The 22877-nt window shown below is 41.1% G+C and overlaps 1 protein-coding gene across 2 annotated transcripts in view; it reads right to left on the bottom strand.

Moving 5' to 3' along the window:
- The window catches only part of CAMSAP1 (calmodulin regulated spectrin associated protein 1), a 52089-nt gene that overhangs the window by 21735 nt on the left and 7477 nt on the right, over positions 1-22877 (bottom strand). For both annotated transcript variants that reach the window (XM_075905521.1, XM_075905520.1), the window contains exons 3-5: positions 8568-8830; positions 8201-8362; positions 5832-5912 (exon numbers count right to left, since the gene is read on the bottom strand). In XM_075905521.1, coding sequence (XP_075761636.1) covers positions 5832-5912; positions 8201-8362; positions 8568-8830 — 506 coding nt within the window. The remainder of the gene's footprint in view (positions 1-5831; positions 5913-8200; positions 8363-8567; positions 8831-22877) is intronic.

Here is a 22877-nt window from a genome sequence, read left to right on the forward strand (position 1 = left end):
CCACACTCCAGCCACTTAGAAGTGTGAGTGCAACAGATCAAATCCAAAAGACAACGGCAACTAGCCCAAACCCATTGAAAACTTGAAAAGCCAATACAAAAACTTAATCCTGGCCAAGTTGTCAGCTTCTCATATCCCCAACGAATATCAACCCAGACCTCACAGGAAATGAGTTATTGAAGTCAAACTTCTCTTGAATGGAGATTGAATACCACAGGCATTTTTACCAACATATAGTTCTGTGCAGCAGAAAAACAAATTGGGATGAGATTTTCAAAGGTTCTCAGCAATGACAGCAAAGTAAGAGGCCACAGAAGTCAATGACAAAACTTCCAAGGATTTCAGTATGAGCAATGATTCTGAACTCTTCTAAAAACCCCATCCTAAAGGTTTTGGAGAAGTAGAAGCTGACTATTAAAAGTAATCTAACTACAGAAAGTAAAATCATTGGAAACCGTTGCTAGGCAATTTTCCAAAATAAAAAATAATTAAAATGTTAATAAGTCAAAAGCTGGTTAGTAAGTACCTCAGCAGTTTAAGAGTGTGCTGTTTACATTCTAACTGATGGAATGACATCACAAATGAATACACACTATAAACTTCAGTAGAAATCCTTTGATTTTTTTCATTCTAAAACATGAAGTGCGTGAAAAAAAATCTACATTTGAGAAACTATTTTGACTACTATAATCTGGTCTAGAATGGAACTATACTTTAAATATATACATAACACACATTTATTTTTAAAAGCCATTTTCCTGAATGATACTATACATTCTCAAAGACAGCTCAGAAAAGGTGTGTACTGGTCTACATAAAATATTATTTTATATATACACATATAAAATAATATGTAGATATATGTAGAGAGAGAGATATTGAAGATGGCACCGGCTGAGAAAAATTCTGTTCAATGGAACAAAGGTCACCCAAATTAAAAAATAACTAGGTGACAGCATGTGTCAAGTTTTGTTATATAATACATAAAGTTTAGTTTTCAATTTCCTGTGCTAACTATACATAGCTCTTTAAGTCTGTTAATATTGATATTATATGAAGAGAGGTATACAATCAATATTTGATATAAAGCCTTTTTTTAATAGATTTATTTTCTTTAACAGGTGCAGATTTTTTCCCCCAGCCTGGAGCTCTCCATACATCTATAATGTAATGTTAATCATACTGTACCACACGTGCATACTCCACTGGTTCCAGCATGCAGTGCGATAGGGCATGCATCAGATCAGGCTTACACAAAAAGAAATAGTAAGATATATGATGATGATTAATCAGAATCATGAAACAATCAAATAGGTCATCAACATCCAATATGCACTGGAAATGTGGTTGCTAAATCAAATAAAATGAGAACCTATACTAAGGTGATCTGGTTAGTTTAAAAAGTGTAGCTACATATTATTCAGTGGAGTTAAGCAGTTTAAAGGTTAACTTCAAAGATTTATCTTTAAACCTAAGATTACTAAAATGGAGAACTATTTATATCGATTTTAAATATAGTGCCAATTCATTTTTTAATTAAATTTGAGCCTGACATTAGCAATCCCAACACTACCAACCATAGGCTTCCTTATTTCATTTGAAATAAAGGCATTATACCCACAATAAAAAAAAAAATCCGAACAACCCACTTCATTCTAAATAATTATTTTCAATTCATTATTCTCTTAAACCTATATCTTCTGTGCTGAAATGACTGCTTAGTTTCAGTACAAAGTGACATTTCCCTGTTATAAAATTAAAGCTTTGAAACAGACGTTATGGGGGGTACATAAGTCCAGGGTAATTGAGGGTGGTCTATATGGCATGGGACTCTGAGTCAAGGGTCTTCCAATGATTTGCTTTGAAACTTTAGTCCCTTCCATTTTCGGTGCTTGTGTTTCCTCTCATACCTTTTGCTGGTGTTTTGGCCATTTAAACTAAGTTATCTGGGCTAGGACTGTTCCTTACTATGTTTTGTACAATGCCTTGCACAAAAGGGCCCCAATCTCAGTTGGTGCTTTTAGTTTTTAATGGAATGCAAATAGTTATTTTGACGGCTCTCAAAGCAGCATAGAGCATGGATCTCAGGTAAGCGCATGCAAATACACATTTGGATTCATATTAAGCATAAATTAATATATACCAAAACAAAAACATTTATAAAATTAATAGAATTTTTTTCAATCTATTTTTGGTGACTGCAACATTATTACGGCAGAAAAAAAAAAGGAGGCCTAACTCTCCTATGCACTCCACCTGTTTTATGAAAACTGCTAGTATAAAGCAATGCTAAAAAGCAGCATATCCAAGCATTGGAGACTTCCCACAGTGTATGGGAATTCCTAAGTGAAACAGGGTTGCCATTACAGCATCTATGCCACCTATCCCTACATCCAGCTGACCCTAAAGACCATTTAGTTTGTCAGCAACTAACCTTGCAGACGACTGGGATGGAGTAAAGACAACTTACAGCCAACTTTGTGCAATCCTCTAGGCTCATCAAATACTTCTGGTCCAGAGGAGGACCAGCATGAGCTTATTAGTTTCCCTAAATAGTTACATGCTGATTCTCAGCCCCGCTTTCGGGGAGTAGTTTTCCATCTCATGCTGCTGGTTCTATATCAGAGCCAGCAGTACAGGGGCAGGAGTCAGTACATGCCATGAGCCGGCTTCTGGCACACACTGCTCCCGGGAAGCCAGCTGCTGCCCCATGCAACTGGCTCTGCAGTATAAACTTTATACTGCAGAGCCTGCAGTATGCAACTGTTAAGAAATGTAACGGTTACATTGACTATTTTTTAACATCCCTAGTCCAGACTGGAGAATTTAGCTCAGAAAGGACACATTTCTTAGGTTCATGGTTAGCAAAGGATTACCTATAGCAGGAGTAGGCAAACTTTTTGGCCTGAGGGCCACAGCAGATATGGAAATTGTTTGGAAGGGCGGGGAGAGAAGGTTGGGGGAGACACTGCCTTCCCATACAGCCAAGTGAGGCCTGATCCTACTCCCTATTCAACCCTTCCCACCACTCTTAGTCTCCACCCTGACACCCCACAATGCTCCCCATTCCGACCAACCCCTGAAATCCCCCACCTCGCTCCATCCAACCCCTTGTGCCCTTTCCCCTGACTGCTCCCCTGTTCTCTGCCCAACCCTCCCCTTTTTCTCCCTCCCTCCCTCCCCCACCTCCCATTCCCCACACAGTGGGCTGATGGCACTGCATTGGGGCCCTGCTATCCAGGCAGTGGGAAGGCGCTGATGCTGTGAGGGTGGGAGGGACTAAAGGGCTACCACACAGCCCAGGAGTTGGGCTGGCTCCTTCCACTAAGGTTGTCCTGATCCTTCTCCCTGGCAGGAAATCGAGGAGCAGGCTGAAGGACTCAGATGTGGCCCACAGGTTGTAGTTTGCACCACTCTGGTATATAGACATGATCAACACTATGTTTTAAAAGTTTCATACTTTTTCCTGTTTTAGGATCTTTCAAATTATTTTATTTTTCAGGCCATTTCAAACAAGAGAGCCATTAGTGTGTAGTATTATTGTTTTAGTCTGGGTATGAACACCTGGCTACAGTGTCACTTGTGGCACAGACAGACAAGTCAGGTGTGGAATAAAAATACAGATCTGATAACCTTATGACATGCTCCTTTATTTCATATATTTAAAGAACTTAATTTGGACCATATACTTGCTTCAAAAAAAAAAAAAAAAAAAAAAAAAAAAAAGAAGAAGGGTTATGTGTGTGGGACTGAGCAAACCAGCAGTTCTTTGCAGAAACATGAAGGAGTGAGGGATGAGCAACTGCATTTATGGTGCCCTACCCTCCCAAATTTGGTGCTCTTTCCAGTTTACAGCCAAGATGATGGCTCCCATCTTCCCAGCTAGAAAACGATGAACAAAGCACATACTGTAAGAGACAGGGAAGGGGCATCAAAACCAAAGAGGAACTGAGGAAAAGGAGAACACAAAAGTTCATATAACTTGCTACCCCAGTCAAAAGCAATAATATAAGTTCAATTCCATTAAAAACTCATTTTTCATGTAGGTACTTCTGCCAATAGGTAGAAAGAAATATTCCCTGGATTTGGCCAAAAATGTTAATTACATCTCTCCAAGTATGTTGCCTCTATTTTCATTAAATCACCAAGGATACAGTTCTACCAGCTGCAGTAATTTAGTGATCAAGTGTTTGTACCATCATGTCTTCTACTAACCCACCTCACTGGAGAACTGTGTCCTACATTTGCTGGGTTACCAATAGAGTAAACACCAGCAAGGAAAGGCTCAATGCTTCTATTAACTAGGTTAGGATTCTAAGGTAGTTATTGTTAAATAAATTCAAGGTCAATAGTTTGAATTATTTTAGCAAAGCATATTATGAGGGAGTGCAAGAAATGCATCTAATGAATTATTACAAAACTTAAATATCTAGTAAATTTAAACTGACCAGCTTTTATATCACCTTAGTGCTGTAATAAATAATTGTCTGCCTTGAGCAAAAAAAGCACAATTCCTACAACTTCTCATTTTCTCTTACTGTAATCTTATTTCACCTCATCCCTCCCTTTTGCATTTTAAACACAACTCTGAAGTTCTGAAATGCTGTACAGTGATGATTATGCTGTATGTACAGTATGTAAAATCATGTTATGGTAACTAAACTTTATTTCCAAAAACCTTAAGCAGAAAGGTGTTTAACTTTTTTGTCTAAGCTGCATTTTAATGGAAGCAGATGCTTTGCAAAAGTTTAAAAGCAATGGTTTTGTGGATGACAACTGGTGTAAAAGTAATTCACTTACAGGTACTAATTTCCAATACCATTTGGAAGGAGACTGCTCAGGAAGCAAGGGAAGGAATGTAGGAATAGGAGAGGAACATCAGCAGAGCAAGTTATACACAGTAATACTTAAATGCACATAAGCAATAAACACTTTCATATTTTAGACGGATTTTAGTCTAAAAGATCAGTTTTAAAGTACTGTATTAAACTGAAATCCAAGATGTTCAACTGATAGCCAAATTGTTAACAGGATCCTCAAGAACACTTGTAAATTAAAAACAAGACATAAACCTTTAAAACTGAAGCATGTTATTCTGTATCAAAGGATCTGAAAAAATAACAGTACTTCCTCAATATGTAAAATATTTTTGTATCATTTATGCATATTACAATTGTATCCCTTTAACTCAAAAGTGCCAATTTGAGGAATAAACTTTGGAAAGCTATTTTAGGCTTCATTAAGACATAAATTGAGATTTACCAATATTATATTTATTTATTTATTTATTTATGTGAGAAAAAATCCATTTTATATTCTCCAGTAATGAAAGTGTACTATATCTTTGCAACATTAGTGCATTGACACATAAGATAAGGGAAAACAGGGTAAAAATTGCTCACACACACACACAAATACGCCATTTGAATGCTTAGAAGATACTTATCAGATTAACCTCCTGAATTTCCTTGCTATAGTCATCTAATGCACAATTAATCTGTGCCTGAAAGCATTTAAACATATACACTGTATGTTTTGTGGTACTGAAATTGAACTTTACACACCAAAATCATTGCATTCAAACTTTGAACAAACTATTTCAATACTAACCAAAACTTAAAAAGTCAAAAGGTTCTAACAGGATTTAAGGGAGTAAAGGCATTACAGATAAATAGAAAACAAATTGCACACACAAAATCTTAAATGAGTTTCACTGGGGAGGATGCCTCATATCAATTTTATTTAAAAACTCATTTATATCTGAATCCACAGCATGACTTCAGTTTTAACTGATCATAATTCAGCTATTAAGAACATTAAATATATTTTACCTTTTGGTGACCTGGGCTTTCCAGTAATTGCTGTTTTAATTTGACCTCTTTCTCCGTTATCTCTCTCATTTTAAGGTTCACCTAAATATCAGGGGAAAGATAATAATATGCAATTGCATACTAATTTCCAGAAGTTATCACTTAACAGAATGACCAAGTCTTCATTTCCAACCATTCTAGAAATACCATGACTCATAATATCCATGATTTTGGTGTTTTGTTTTCCACTCTAACATGAACTGATATTCCGCTGATATAGGTAGGTTTTGCAGCTACTTTGCAAATTGAGCTATTTTATTAGTAATATAGCCAAAACATAGTAATTTCTTCAAAAAAAAAAAAGTACAAATAAATACTTAGAAATTAAAGTGCTCTCAGTGCAAATTTCAAAATACAATTGTCTTATCTTACTATATATAAACTTTTAGAACTGTGCATCTGTCTGTCCATCCATGAGTTAGTTTGTTAGAGAACTCAGTAAAGAGTAAAAGCTACGAACACTATATTTGGTATGCAGCTTCCTCTTATTGTAACTTAAAGCAAGGTCAGGGTTTGGTAGTGCCATGACAATGTGATGTGTGGAACAGGGATGTAAAAATTTTAATTATTTGGCTAATCGGATAGTTGATGCAATTTGCATCAACTATTAGATTAGTCAATTAAAACAGCCGTTGCTACACTTCAAAGGTGAAAGTGCTGCAGGGAGCATGAAGCCAGCAGGGGACTCCAGTAGTCGCCCCTTGGCCCTGTGCTCCCTGCGGCATTTCAAAGCAGCAGCATTGAATGGAGCCGGGGTCAGCTGGGGACTCCCCCGTTGACCGCAGGTTCCATGTAGCACTGCCACTTAGAAATTCCGTGGGGAACCCGTCCTTCAGCTTCAAGCAACGCAGGGAGCCAGGAGTCAGTGGGGAGTCCCATGCTGACCCCAGGCTCCACATGGCGCTGCCACTTTGAAAGCTGCATGCAACCTGGGACCAGCTGGGAACCCCAGGCTGCATGCAGGGTTTCAAAGTGACAGCATCTGTGGAGCCCAGGGTCAGCTGGGAACTCCATGCAGCACTGCCGCTTTGAAGCGCCTCCTCTTCCCCCTGCTGGCTCTCTCTCATAGAGGCAGCAAGGAGGGTGGGAGGGAGGGGAGGGACTAGTCAACTAACCCATTGACTATCTGATAAGCATTTGCTTACTGGATAGTTGACTAGTCCTTCGCATCCCTAGTATGGAATGCAATTGTTTTTTATCAAATGAAAAGGAGGGGTAAGAAAGCAAGGACAGTTATATGCATGAATGATCACAAATCCCTGGGGAGCAATTCCCACCACCCTGGCAGCTGCTCCTTGGGGCAGGCCAGCTGCTGTGCAGCCTCTGCCACCCTGGGCACTGTGACACACAGCCTCTGCTGCCTTGGGCTGCCGACCAAGACTTGTAGCCCTTGCCACACCAGGTCAGCCTCAAGGAGAAACTGGCGGGTGTCCTGTGTGGTGACTCCTTTCCAGGCCACCTGCAGAAAAGCCGAGAGTTCCCCCACCCATGTGGGGAGAAGCCTCCAGGTGGGCCACAAGGCCCTCCGATATCCTGGGACAGTCCTGGCCGAAGGCAACACCAGGTAAGTCTTCTAGTAGAAACTAAAATAATTTAGTCTAGCCCCAAAGAACTCATGGATGCCACACCTCGGATGCTGCTAGACGAGGGATATCCATATTATAGAGGTTCAACCTGTATCTACAATCAATTTTATTTCCAACTCCCATTTGGTGGATTCTAACCTGATAATACATTTTGATTCAATCTCCATTTATAATTTTAAAATACTAGGGTTTTTTTTATATATAATTTTCACAGTGAGCCTTGAAAAAACACAAATAGCTGTACACATTCACTAACCAGACAGATTTGACAACCATTGTTAAGTAGCTTAGGTGGAAACAAACCAATTTTGTAATTTGAGCAGTAAACATTCTATGGATTTTAAATTTATACAGAAAAGATAACAAAATTTACCATTGTGCCAGTAAGGGAAAAAATGGAAAATATTTCCCCTACTGGTTTTGTCGTCCTCCTCTTGGCAAATACTAATTTGCATTTGGAAAGGTAGAAGGAAACCAAAAACAAAGAAATCTAAAAAAGCTGCAAGTGTACAAAAAGGAAGCAATAATGACTCTCCGTGTAACAGGAGAATACAGGTACTGGCTCACTGCTGCTGTGCAAAGCCAACATATTATAAAGTAATTAAAAATAATTTTTCTCCACATCTGGAAAAGGAATGGAATCCTAACAAAACATGAAGAGAAAGCACTGATGAAACCCTTTTTAATAATCAGTTTTAGTAGTTACAATTAGAAGCAAGCAATCCTTTCAAGTATCAGTTTTACCTTATTAATCCAGAAAACCATTGCATCTTCCAGATCATAGGGTAGTTCTTTTGAGGCACTGAATGTAGAAAAACGTTTGACACTGGCCACCACCTTTTCAATGCTGATCATTTCTACAGTGTATGCCATCATTAGTGAATCAATCATTGCCATATGAGAACTCTTAAGGGGCAAACAAAAAGTAATTGCAGTCAAATATATCAAGAAATAAACACCTTTACATATTGTAACTGTATTTATAATACATTTGCATGAAAAAGTACTGAGACTAGTGACCTAGAGGTGAAAAGCTCTTTACTCAATTCTCTATCTACAAAATCAAGGGTGAGATTTAATAAATAAATCCATCTCTGAACTTTCAGCTAACCATTTTGATTGGTGCACAGGCAAGATCAGATTCAGACACAGGTGTATCATCACTCTCCATGACGTAAATTCCTTTCCGAGACAGAGCCTGAATCACTGACTGGTGTCCCTGGAGAGCAGCCACCTGATCGCCTTTTAGAATGAGGCTACAAACACGACAGTATAGCTCGCTGGACAGCAACAGCTTGATGACAGGTGGTTTAATATGTTCCTGCTCATACTGGTCAATATAAAATGGGTCCTTCAGCTCTTCTGGGATATTATCTGAAACAAAAAGGAGGAATCTTAAACAAGTGGAATTAGATGTAAGCAAAAGTGAAATCTTTGTACCTGAATTCAAAGCTAACATGAAAGAGAAAATACACAATACTATACATTAAAAACAAACATGCGGGTTCATTTTGCAATATAAAAAAATATAATTATTGAATGGAAAAATAAATCTCTCTCCGATTACAAGAGGTTCAATTCAGGAAAGCACCAAAGCATATATTTAAGTCCCACTGATTTAATTTAGACTTAAATATAAACTTAAGCGCTTCCCTGAATAGGGAGGTTCTCCTATATCAAAGGCTATGTATGTGGTACATAGTGCATGAGAGATTTCCAATTAAGAGTAACATTGTTAATTGCTTGGATTCTCTGAAGAAACTACAGATGCAGTTTATCGCAGATGTACAAAATAGTTTCAAAACAAAAAAAACATAGGTTAATCTAGCAGCTTCCTCTTCATTCAAAATAATAAGAGGTGTTGGATGAACACAAACATATAAAGGAGGATCAACATGTTTACTGCAGGATTAAGGATTATGTGATTGGAAATATAAGTAAATCTTAAATAACAACAGTTACCAAGAAAGCCCAAAATCTGATTTAAAAACCTCTGTTATTCTATATGTTGTTCATAAAACTGATTAGTTCCAGTTCCATCTCAAAGTGCTTTTTTACTTCAGTGCATATATATGAAAGAAAAGCTAGAATGTCCAATAGTCACTTCACTGCCTTCAGCATGAAGTAACATTGTTTCCACAGCTGACATCTTAACATTTTTATAAACTTCAACATGGGACCTTGAGCACAGTAATTTATATACATTTTAAAAATATCAATAAAGACGACTTCTGCCTTTTCTACGGTAGGGTTTTTCCCCTTAAAACTTCCTACATTTGCTACTATTGGTGCAGCTCCACAGTAGCTGTGCCTGGACAAACACAGCACCAACAACCACCAATATTTTTATATCTGTGTGTATGCAGGGTTAGATGACAGTGTTCCAAATCCTTGCAGCCACCTGGAACCCTGTCTACTCTAATACTCTTGGTGAGTGTTGCTACCAATTATAGATCTGAATCAGTCACACCAACAGTAAAATAAATTAGGGGATAAACATTCTGAAGTGCACATAGCCTTAGCTATGTTATTGTAACAGCATCAAACAGATTATTTTTCAATATATATGCAATTTTAAGTCATGCTGCTTAAATTTGGCACTTTCTGAACCAGATGCTAACAACTTTTAAATAGTCAATCAGTAACAAGAATTGTCTCTGGCCCTACAGAAGATAATTTCTAACCTCGAAAGATTTTTGGCTTTTTTTTTTTTCTTTAAACAAAGTCAGGCATTCCAGTACTTTAAATATAGATTGTATTGCATGTTATTTCTAACTCACTCTGAGACTGGTCCCTATATTCACTTCAACAGTTAATTTTACAAATGTATACCCTCAAAGTTTCTAGAATTTCTGTATGTTGTTCACATACATTTACATATACTCTACTCTTCCATTTCTTTAGAAGTAACTCGCCCCTTCCTCCAATGCCATCTATAATTTTTATTTTTATTAAATATTGCACTATGAACCATTTTGATTTCACAAATTATCTTTGTTCCATAATACATACTGTTTTTAAAAATCTGAATATTTGTGTGGTGTGTAAATAACTATACAAACATAACTGCACTTGGTATCCAGTGCCAAAATAAAAATATGCAGTAACTCAGCAGTTCACAAACTGTGGTCTACAGACCACGTTTGCTGATCATATAGTGCTGGCTCTCCTTGTTTCTAGTTAAGTTGCATTCAGACAGCTGAAATATATTCAAATACCTTCCTAATATTATTTTAAGCAGTTTCCACTGTGACACTACATAGTGAGTGGGAAAGGAGGAGGCCTGTGCTATCTGGAATGGGAAATGAATACTTTGTGAACTTAAATTGTATGAAAAAATATTTAGAATAGCTGCAGTAATGTATTTGCAGGTGGTTTAATAACTATCCCGTTAAAAAGTCTCTAGGTTTCTCATATCTTAAATAGCCTCTGAAAAGAGTCGTAAAAAACTGGATAATTCTTATACTAAAAGGGCTTGTCTTCACTATTGAGAAGATTGACCCTCTAGAGGCTGATGATCTAGCATTCAATTTAGTGGATCTAGTGTAGACCCCCACATTCAACGCTAAAGGCAGCTCCCACTGGAGTCCTGTACTCTTCCGTCAACTTTCCTTGCTCTTCACAGAATGGAGTGCATGCTCCCATCAACCTCCCACAGTGTAGACACCGTGGTTGCTCGGTTTAAGCTAACATAAATGCAACTACGCATTTTGGATAGTTGGATGGCGTATCTTAAGCTGACCTGCCTAGTCTAGTATAAACCATGCCAAAGTGACCAGTGGCTCATTCACTTATTCTCTGACTGAAGTCAAGTTCTGTTTTTTTTAAAAATAGCTCAAATGTATTTGCTCACAAGTTAGTAACAGCATACTAACATTAAGATTTTGTTTCAAGCTACCTGACAGCGTCCTTTTAACATTCATCTTTAAAAACTCTTCCTACTGTAAATATGTAAATTAAAACTTTCAGGTTCAAGACTTATTTTACCCTATTTGAGATGTGACACAGTCTCATCTATAGTCTCATGGGGGCGACAAATCAATGCGAGTAAGGGAAAACGGCTGAGAATAATCAGACATAACTTGCACCATAGCTTAACCACTGTGTGGTAAGTTCATGGATGTAATAACTTAGGTTTTAAAACTCTAGTTAAAACCATTTCAGCTCTGTCTACACTTATCAGGCTAGTGTTATATTATAGTGGAGACATCATTTAAAAAAAAGGATTACTAGCTTTAGGATAAACCCAGAGCTGCAGTTCCAGGGAAAGGAAGAAAGATCAGAAACTGTGGTAGTACAGGCAGTCCCCTACTTACGCGGATCCAACTTATGTCGGATCCGCACTTACGAACGGGGCTCTCTCGCCCCGGAGGTCGAGGTAGCGGATTGCTACCTGCGAGCTCCGGGGCGAGAAAGCCCCGTTCATAAGCTGCTCCGGTGCCCCTGGTCTGCTGGAGACCGTCTCCAGCAGACCAGGGGCACCGGGCGGGTTCCCGCGCTTCTGAGGCTTTGCCAGAGCAAAGCCTCAGAAGCGCGGGAACCCACCGCTGCTGCCGCTTCAGTCGCGGTGCCTGTGGTCTGCTGGGGACGGTCCCCAGCAGACCACAGACACCGCGACTGAAGCTGCAGCCGCGGGGGGTCCCGCGCCTCTGAGGCTTTGCCAGAGCAAAGCCTCAGAGGCGCGGCACCCCGCTGCCGCTGCGGCTCTGCTCCCGTGTCCCTGGTCCGCTGGGGAGGGGGGGGGCGTGGCTAGTGTGCCCCCTCCCCCCCCAGCAGACCAGGCTTTTGTTTTGGACCCTGGAGCAGAGCAGCTGGGGCGCTGCAGATTGGTCCTGCAGCTCCCGCTCTGGGCACTACTGGACCAACCCAGCAGCACCCCAGCTGCTCTGCCCCAGGCGTCCCCAAGTCAGCCGCTGCTGAAACTGACCAGCGCTGATTACAGGAAGCCCCAGGCAGAGTTGCTCTGTCCCAGGCTTCCGGGAATCAGCTGCTGATCAGTTTCAGCAGCAGCTGACTTGGGGAAGCTTGGGGTTCTTAAGTTGAATCTGTATGTAAGTCAGAACTGGCGGTCAGTTTCAGCAGCGGCTGAATCTGGACGCCAGTTGCGACTTACATACAGATTCAACTTAAGAACAAACCTATAGTCCCTATCTTGTACGTAACCCGGGGACTGCCTGTATGTGTTATTTCAGCATTTGTGTACAAGAACAAATATCTAACTTTTTACTTCAGTGATTTGTGGATGGAAACAATAGGATAGTATTCACCTTAGCCCTCTTGATTTCACATTAATTTTACCAGGTGTATTACTTTTAAAAAGGGTCACTGTCAACAAAAAACCTTTCAGTCTAAAACATGTTTTAATGTTATTTAATATTTACATTTCAAACACACTTAAAAGTACCCAAATTTGGGTGAGGCCAACTGTACTAGGCCCCATTTGGGATGTAAAAATCCCATTTAATCCTAATGTTTAACCAGTTAACCGATTAAGCAGGGCCCTGGGTGAGGAACTGACAGTGATGCTTACTGGGTAACCAATTCTCCGTTCACATCCCTAAGCCTAATACCTGCTATCATTAAAAATAACATCCAAAATTACTATAAAAGATTACAAAAAATTGTTTGTTTTTTCTTTATGCATTTGAATATACTCTGTGTATAGCTCTTTTCACTCACCAGTCTGTATAGCTTCACACTTTTGTGAGGTTTGACAGGGCAATAGAAGAGAAAATTTACATTTCAAAGATACAAAAATGTGATTGTACAACCATAAAGATTGGCAAAAAAGCCCAGAGTAAATGTAGTACCTGAATCTACTTGTTACTTTGCTTTTGTACTAATTAATTTTCAATTTGATGGTATCCCTTCAAGTCTGAATAAAGCAGCTACATATTCAGTAAATATACAGTACCATTTTCTTAACTTTCTATAATGTCATCTTAAGATTTTTGGTTTGAGTTTTAAGAAAAAATATTTCAAAGCTGAACTGAAAATTTCTTTCCCCAGTTTATGATGGGCAGTCTAGCATGCAGTCCACAAGACATCCAAAGCCATCACCATCTGCTGTTCTGAACAGTTAACATGAAAGTAAAATCTACAAATAATTTCAATGTGCCCATCATAATCAAAAATCTTTGAGGTGTACTGCTGCTCTTTAATATCAAATAATCCTGTGCAGGGATGTTAAATTTAGATTTATTGGCTAACTGAGTAGTCGATGGAATTTCCATTGACTACTTGATTAGTCGGTAAAGGAGGTGCTAGCTATCCCGCTGCACCTCTGCCTTTGACATGCACAAGAGGTGCGGGCGGCTCTTGTATATTTTAAAGGCAGAGGTGCAGTGGGGAACCCGTGTGAGTGGAGATCGAAATCGTCCCTGCTCACGCTGGGTCCCTACTGCTGCACCTCTCCCTTTGAAATGGCATGAGCAGGGACTGAAGCTCTTGTACATTTCCTTCACTGCACCTCTACCTACACTGCCCCCGGCAAAGACGCTACTGGTAGGGAACATCTTTTAAATTAGCTGATACAGAGGCAGCAAGGGTGGGATGGAAGCCACTAGTGACTCGACTATCTGATAATCTTAGACTTTTCGGGTAGTCGACTAGTCGTTGACATCCCTAGTCCAGTGGCACCTTAGAGACTAACAAAAAAAATTATATTATATACACACACACACACACACACACACACACACACGAGTTTTTGTAGGGAAAAACAGGACTACTCATTGTTTTTAAAGTTACAAACTAACACAGCTACCCCCTCAGACATTTAGACGTGCTGTTCTTTAATATTACATATAAATTCCATAGCAATGTTTGTCCAGACTAGTTTTCTAGGATTTGTTTGTACCATGTATCTCAAGAAAGAATATTCCCTCAGAAAAAAAATACACAAGGAAGTTTAATCAACTTAATGCCTCAATGCTAAGGCCTATTAAACTTTTAACAAATTACAAAGAGAAACATACAACATATAATCGCAATAAACAGCATTAACTACAGATGGCCTTGATATTACACCCATTTGCAGTTCAACAGGATTTTTAACCACTGATTCTAGTAATAACAGATTTGGAAGTAAAGTCTCTCAAGCTACTTTATAAATGTAAACCAATTTTACAGGATTTATTTGGTGACTCTTATAGTTGGATTTGCATTCGAATCTACACTGCAACATTCAATATATACTGAAGTGATCTTCATAAATTGTATCAAATGAAAAAACTTCTGAATGGTATAATGTTGAATGCTCAAAAACATAGCATGAGTCAATTCTTAAGAATTTTAACTATTTAAGCTCTTGTATTTATAATACAGATTTATTATATATCAGTGATGGCAACCTATGCTAGTGTGTCAGCTGCATAAGTGACCCTCCATCTTAGTGGGCCATAAGACTGTAATAACCAAGGCAATCTCCTGGGACAGACTAGTTTTGCTAACTTCGTTGGCATACCTAGAATTTGCGGGGTATGCTGATTGAATCACAGCAGTGCTCTGACTGCATGATTCTCACAGCCAATGTTGTATGCAATCAGCACACACCTCGTTTCACATGCTCTTGCTTTATGTATGTGTCATTTTTTTCTTCCTGTATTATTACTAAAGTAACTATGTGGACGGCAACCAGCTGAATCTGGCAACAGGTTGCTCACCCCTGCTTTTTATTGTTGTGGAGATCATTAAAATAAACCCATAAGAAGAATATTGAAACCTTGGTAACTAGTTTGATTAATGAAGCAGCAAATTTGGAAACTAAAAAAAACCCTTAATGGGACAAAATGAATGAATGGTATAAGGTTTACTACCATGAGCTCTGGAAAACTCAAATACCACTCCTATGGCTCTGAAACATGTCAAGTATTAATCTCAAACATGTGGCAATAAAGTATTTCTAACCACATCACACTATTACACATTTAGGTTATTTCTTGATCTAAAAGACTATCTTCCACAGGAAACATTGCATCTAAAGTTCTAAATGCATTTTAAGATGAGACAGATTATTTAACAAGTCTCACATTTCTAGTTCTCTATACATATCACACAGCCATCTAGAACAAACATCTCTTGGCCTCCCCCCAGTCCCTCCACACACAGTATTTATGGATTCCAAAATTCATACACCTACCGAATGTGGGGAATATGCTAACAATTAGATCTATTCAATTAACCTACTAGTACAATCTTAAATACAAAACAAATCTAAAATTGTAATATACCTTTCCCCATCATATGCCCTCATTTATTGGCATAAACCTTGAAATTCCATATATATATATATATATATATATATATATATATATATATATATTTACCCTGCCTCCATATTAAAAAATTCAATGCTTTTATAAAAAGTGTGTTCCAGTGTTCATAAGCAGCTTTGCAACACCACACAATGGCCAAATACAAGTCAAGTAACAAAACAGTCCAGCTCACCTTTTCTAAGTGTCCTTTTACACATTAGCATTTTTAAACTGTGAATGCATTCAGGACACATCTATACTAGCAATCTCAAGCATATAAGAATGGCCATACTGTGTCAGAACAAAGGTCCATCTAGCGCAGTATTCTGTCTTCTGACAATGGTCAATGCCAGATGCCCCAGGAAGAATGAACAGAACAGATAATCATCAGGTGATCCACCACCTGTAACCCATTCCTAGCTTCTGACAGAGGCTAGAGACCCCATCCCTACCCATCATGGCTAGTAGTTATTGATGGATCTATCCTCAGTCTCAGAGGGATAGCTGTGTTAGTCTGTAACTTTAACGAATAATCTCTTAGGTGCCACAGGACGGACGGACGGACACGGACACGGACACGGACACGGACACACACACACACACACACGGTATTATGAGCTTTTGAGCGCAAAACCCACTTCTTCAGAGGAGGTTTATCTAGCTCTTTTTTTAACCTCGCTATAGTCTTGGTCTTTACATCCTCTAGCAGAGAAAATATGAAGTACAGGCAGTCCCCGGGTTATGTACAAGATAGGGACTGTAGGTTTGTTCTTAAGTTAAATCTGTATGTAAGTCGGAACTGGCATCCAGATTCAGCCGCTGCTGAAACTGACCAGCGGCTGACTACAGGAAGCCCGAGGCAGAGTTGCTCTGCCCCGGGCTTCCTGGAATCAGCCGCTGATCAGTTTCAACAGGCTGAATCTGGACGCCAGTTCTTACATACAGATTCGGCTTAAGAACCCCAGGCGTCCCCAAGTCAGCTGCCTCAGGCTTCCTGTAGTCAGCGCTGGTCAGTTTCAGCAGCGGCTGACTTGGGGATGCCTGGGGCAGAGCAGCTTGGGTGCTGCTGGGTTGCTCCAGTAGCACCCAGAGCGGTGCTATGGGACCAACCGGCAGCGCTGCAGCTGCTGTACCACAGGCGTCCGGAGAAAAGCCGTGGAGCACGGGGGCAGCAGACCAGGGAGACGGGGAGCAAAGCCGCGGAACATGCTGGCAGCGGGACAGCCACGGCGCATCTGGGCTGTCCGCTGCCCACGTGCTCCCCGGCTTTGCTCCCCGTCTCCCTGGTCTGTGGAGACGTGGAGCAAAGCCGCGGAGCACGCGGGCAACGGACAGCCCAGACGCGCCGCGGCTGTCCTGCTGCCGGCGTCCTCAGAGGCTTTGCTTCCTGTCTCCCTGGTCTGCTGGTCTGCAGACCAGGGAGACGGGCAGCAAACCCCGTTCGTAACTGCGGATCCGACGTAAGTCGGAACCACGTAACTCGGGGACTGCCTGTACTTCCTTTGGTTGGTTTTAAACCTAATGCTACCTATTAATTTTATTTTGTGGCCTCACTCTACAGTTCTTGTGTTATGGAAAACATACATCTCATTCACATTTTCCACACTAGTCATGATTTTATGGACCTATCATATCGCTCATTGATTGTCTCTTCTCCAAAGTGAGAAGTCCCCGTCTTATTAATCTCTCCTTATATGGAAACTATTCCACCCCCACCCCAACCACTTTTGTTGCCCTTTTCTGAACCTTTCCCAATGCTAATTTATCTTCTTTGAGAAGAATCTACCACATTTGCACACAGTATTCAACATGTGGCTACATCCTCTTACTATATATTTTAGGGTTATTTGTGCATGTCTGTCCATCTGTAACTGTTTGTTCAAGAACTCCTCCTAAACTATAAGAGCTAGGACCACCAAATTTAGCATGAAGCTTCCATTTATCTAACTTAAAACAAGGTAAGCATTTGGTTGGGTCAGGACAATGGGATGTACCTGGATTCTGATTTTATTCCACAACAAGAAAAGGGACAGTTATGCTCTGGAATGACTCCAGGGAGCAGCTGCCAGTCAGGGCTGGACAGCACAGCCCTGGCTGGCCCAGGAAGCAGTCATCAGTTGAGGCCAGACTTCATAGCCTCTACTGCCACGACCACCATGGGGAACATCTGTTGGCTGGGACCAGGCAGGGCACCCCCCAGCTGTCATGGCACCCCCAGACACCACTGCTGGCTAGGCAGCACAGTCCTGATCAGCCTCAGGGCTGCCCTGAGCCTTCCCCTCCAACAACTGCCCTTAACCCCACTCCCCCCACCACACACATTCAGACACAGACACACCTCCTTTCCTCCTGCCCTCACTCTTGCACACCCCCCCATACCTCTCAAACCCTTAAGCCAACTCTTTCATTCCCCACAAACCCACCCCCAGCTAAGCCCTCCCAACTTCCTTCCCTGACTCCTGCATCCCTACATTCTCTGCCGAGATCCCCAAAAGATCCAAGCAATGCCTGGTAAATCCTCTCATGTTTTATACAGAGGCAATAAAATAGTTTATTCTCTATTCCTTTCTTAATGATTGCTAACATTCCATCTGCTTTTTTGACTGCTGCTGCACATTGAGTGGGCGTTTTCAGACAACTGCCACAATGACTCCAAGATCTCGAGTGGCAACATTAATTTAGCCCCCCTCATTTTCTATGTGGGATTACGTTTTCCAATATGCATTACTTTGTATTCATCAACATTGAATTTAATCTGCCATTTTGTTTCTCAGTCAGTCATCTGGTTTTGTGAGAAGCAGCATGGCTGCACTGATTAGAGATGTGAATGTTTAACCAGTTAACTGGTAAACCTCACCCTTAACAGATGCTCATGCTTCCCGCAACTCCCATTTGCCAGCAATGGTGAACTGCGGTCATTGACTGGAGGTCCCAATATAAACTGAATGTCTACCAGTGTTTCCTGTAAGCTATGCACTTATGCAGCTGCTCAGAAAATTCAAATGTCACCCAGGTGATTAGCAGAGTAGTCACAGCGAGGATTTTTCTTTCTACTAATGGTACACAATCACACTTGCCTTGGTGCACATACATTTATTCCACACATGGATGGACAAAATCTGCATATGGATGAAAGTCTAGAGGGAACACTACTTGTGGCCTGCCAGTAGATTACTCTGATGGGCCATGTGCTGTAGGTTGCTAACCCCTGATTTAGAGAGAGATGCATAACTATTGAGTGCAATCTGTAAAATCAGATGGGGTTCAGGGAAGTAACTTTCGTAGCATGTTCAGTGAATACTGGTTTTGTGTGAAAATCCAATGTGCTACATTAAAAAGAGATGGATGGATCTCCCTCATACATTGATTTTATGCAAATTTCACAAAAGTATACCTGGCTGCATAACTACATAGACAAGATGTTAGACAAGCCACTAGAGAGAGAAGATCCTCATCATTGATATCTCTCAATTTATCCAGTGTGCCAGCAGGAGTTATAATGATGTAATAACCTATTTCAACATTCAAGGCTCAGCAGCATAGAATCTTAAGTGCTCTTGTTCCAATGATTATATCAGAAAGATAATCTGGTGAGCTATTTTCATGGAAGAAAAATTTTGACAAATTGGAATTATTCTTGATGCGAAAGTGTTTATTCTAACATGCTGATTAATTCTGTTTTTCCAAACGTGTGCAGTATTAAGAGTAAATCAATCATTGGTATACAACAGATTTTTTTTTAAGTTAGTTAAGTAACAAACTTTTAAGTTTAACAGCAGTCAGTTACACATTTTTCAGATTCTTCTTCCTTCTTCCCCCCAGATACAATTTCTTTAACACCTCTCTCTGTCACACATACACACAGGGGATGGCGAAGGAATGCAGCCATTTAAAACATTTGACTTGTCACCTAAACTACAAAATCAAACAGTAAAATTCCAACACATGGTACAGTAAACTTCCGATAATCCGGCACCTTTAGGACCCGGGGGTGCCGGATTATCAGATATGCCGGACTATCAGAAGGGGGGGCTATGAGGGGTCTGGAGTGGGGTGGGAGGGGATGCCACCCCAGACCCCTCATAGCCCCCCCTTACGATAGTCCGGCTCAGCCCCAGGCATCCCTGATTCAGCCGCTGCTGGTCAGTTTCAGCAGCAGCTGAATCAGGGATGCCTGCAATAGAGCAGCTGGGGTGCTGCCGGGTTGGTCCCGCAGCGCCGAGGGGCGGCGCTACAGCACCAACCCAGCAGCACTCCAGCTGCTCTTGGGGACGCCTGGGACAGAGCAGCTGGGGTACTGCCCGGTTGGTCCCGTAGCGCTGCCCCTCAGGGCTGCGGGACCAACCCGGCAGCACCCCAGCTGCTCTTGGCGACGCCTGGGGCAGAGCAGCTGGAGTGCTGCCGGGTTGGTCCTGCAGCGCCAAAGGACGGCGCTGCGGGACCAACCCGGCAGGACCCCAGCTGCTCTGCCCCATGGGGTCCCCGATTCAGCCGCTGCTGAAACAGATCAGCTGCTGATTCCAGGAAGCCCAGGGCAGAGCTGCTCTGCCCCGGGCTTCCTGGAATCAGCTGCTGATCTGTTTCAGCAGCAGCTGAATGGGGGAAGCCTGTCCGGCTGCCCCAGCACTTCCGGGTTCCTGATGGTGCCGGACCATCAGGAGTCCCGGAGCATTGGATGCCGGATTAATGGAGTTTTACTGTACAATGAAAAACTGGCATACTAGAAAACCAAGATCCAAGCAAGCATTTCATTTTATATCAAATATTAATTGATTGGTTAAGTCTACACAATCAAAATAGGTCCTGAATGTCTATAAACTTCACTGAAAGGCAATCAAGCATTAATCACTCCTGCCCTGCAATTAAGATCTTGTCCACATTATGGTCTGAAGTCATTCCAGCTTATTTCCCTGACCAATTAGATGAGATGTTTGTCCTTATAATCATGTTACAGAACTGTATTATAGACTCCTATAAGTTGTTTATAATAATGCTATATGGGAGGAAAATACCCTACACACATCAGCCAGGAAAACCAGGCTAGAAACCTCATACACAGATCTCACTATTACTGTCTCAAGAGTGATGTGGACTGGACTATTACATTTTGACAGTAAAATTGGTTATTTTGATAGCATTTTGTGCTCAAGCTAAAACGATCAATACCATAAATGTAGATAGAAGCAGCACGGGTAAAATATGAATTGTGGACTTTCTTCCCAGATGAAATATGCTATGTTTTAAAACTGTGAATCTTCAATGAAATTGCAATGATTTTACAAATGTTCAGAAAAATATATTTTGTAATTTAGAATCTTTACAAAACAACAAAAAGCTACTTTGAAAAATTTATATTTATCAATCTGGCAACAGCTTCCAAAAGAGAAGACGTCACCTCTGAAACCTAATGATCAAATGGATTTAGTATAGGGTTGGGCACAAGAAATGCCATTCTGTGTCTGCCAGTAATACCTGCCCCTTTACTGCAGTATAAAATATTAATGAGTAAGTAAATGCTGATGCCATTTCATAGATGAGAGGAAAAAAGGCTCAGAGATTATTTGATTGCCTAAATTCACGGCAACTAGCACCAGAAGCAAAATTATAATCCAGGTCTGATTCTTCCAAGTCCTCTGACGAAGCCATCTAAACAATAGTGTTCCAAAGTCCTCTTTAAAAAAAAAAATCAGCTTCTCCCTCTGCCAAAAAGATGCAGTGGCATTTTTATAGGCCAGAGGGATTTTTTTTTTAAATGAATTTGGTCCTAGTAGTAGGCACTCACCCAGGCAAGTTTCCATTTATTTTGTAGATTCAGAGTTTTCATTTAAGAATTAAAATTTTTCATCTTGAGGGTTTATATTTACATTTGGAAAGTGTTGTCTTACTAAACCCGCAGAGCTGCAATACCTTTATTGCTGCTCATTCTTTTTCCAATACTCAGCAAAATGAAAACTGACCACTTTTGCTAGTTTTGACTGCTGCTATTGAGAACCCTGAGAAACAGTAAAACTGACAAAAATCAGGTCCATTTCACTTTCCTGTCTGACAAATATTTTTCAGCATGTGGCCCTATTCCTTAAATCTAACAATGAGTCTGCAAAAATAGCACCCTTAGACTACCTACTTTCTCTAAAACTTCTTTCAATTGCTTTTGAAGGTTAGGGTGGGATCTTCAAAAGCACCTGAGTGGTTTAGGTTGAACACACAAACATCTAAGTTTATGACAACTGCAAATTTGACTTCCTCTGAGTTAAACAGCAAGGGTCCCCTTATTATTATACAGGTTGCACCTCCCAAAACAGGCACTCTCTGGTCCGGCAACATGTTCCTGGATCAGAGAGCCCCAGTAGCCTAGCAGCAGGAGAGCCATCTAGGAAGCAGGTCTGGGCTGAAGCCAATGGCAGACCCTGTCAGTGGGACAGGGGCCTGCAAGCAGCCCTGGCAGCCTAGGGATAGGGCCCAAACTTTCAGCAGCCCCCAGCAGATACTGGCAGTAGGGCCGGGGCCACAGCCAGCCCACAGCAGCATGGGGACCAAGCCAAAGCCTGCAGCAGCTCAGCAGACAGTCTGGCCAGGGTGCGGGGAGGCAGCAGCGGAACCAGCATTGGGCTGAGACAGTGGGGGCCCCTGTTGCTGGCAGCACTGAGGATCAGCGAACTGTGGTAAGGAACCTCCTCTAGTCCGACAAATTCCTGGTTTGGGATAGGTCAGGTTCCCAGGGTACCAGACCAGGAAGGTCCAACCTGTACTCTACATTTATGATACCTACAGGAACAGAACCACAGTATCTACAAGTTTCTTATCATATGAAGACTAGAAGATTTACCCGGCATTGCTCGGGTCCTTAACTCAAATCGGTTCTCTTTTTTCTTCATTTAAATCATTCTGGGCTAGGGATGAGAGGCTCAGTATGCAGTCCCAGCCTCCTCTCATCTCAACAGCTTGGGGCTAGATGAGAAGTGCTTCTCTATGGATGCTGCAACTGCAGCAGGCACAGCCAGGGGAAGGTAGCATTTTCCTGAACCAGGAGACAGAAACTCTCTGAAGTATATAGTAGCTGGCTGTCCCTTTCTCCATCCCTGTCCCCTCCTGGACCAATGGGGTCATAGATGTCCCAGCCACCATCTCTGGCACCTTCCTGTCCCCCCCAGTGGACGTTCTGCACT

The sequence above is a fragment of the Pelodiscus sinensis genome, chromosome 22 (assembly GCF_049634645.1).
Source record: "Pelodiscus sinensis isolate JC-2024 chromosome 22, ASM4963464v1, whole genome shotgun sequence".
In the NCBI taxonomy this organism is placed as follows: domain Eukaryota; kingdom Metazoa; phylum Chordata; order Testudines; family Trionychidae; genus Pelodiscus; species Pelodiscus sinensis.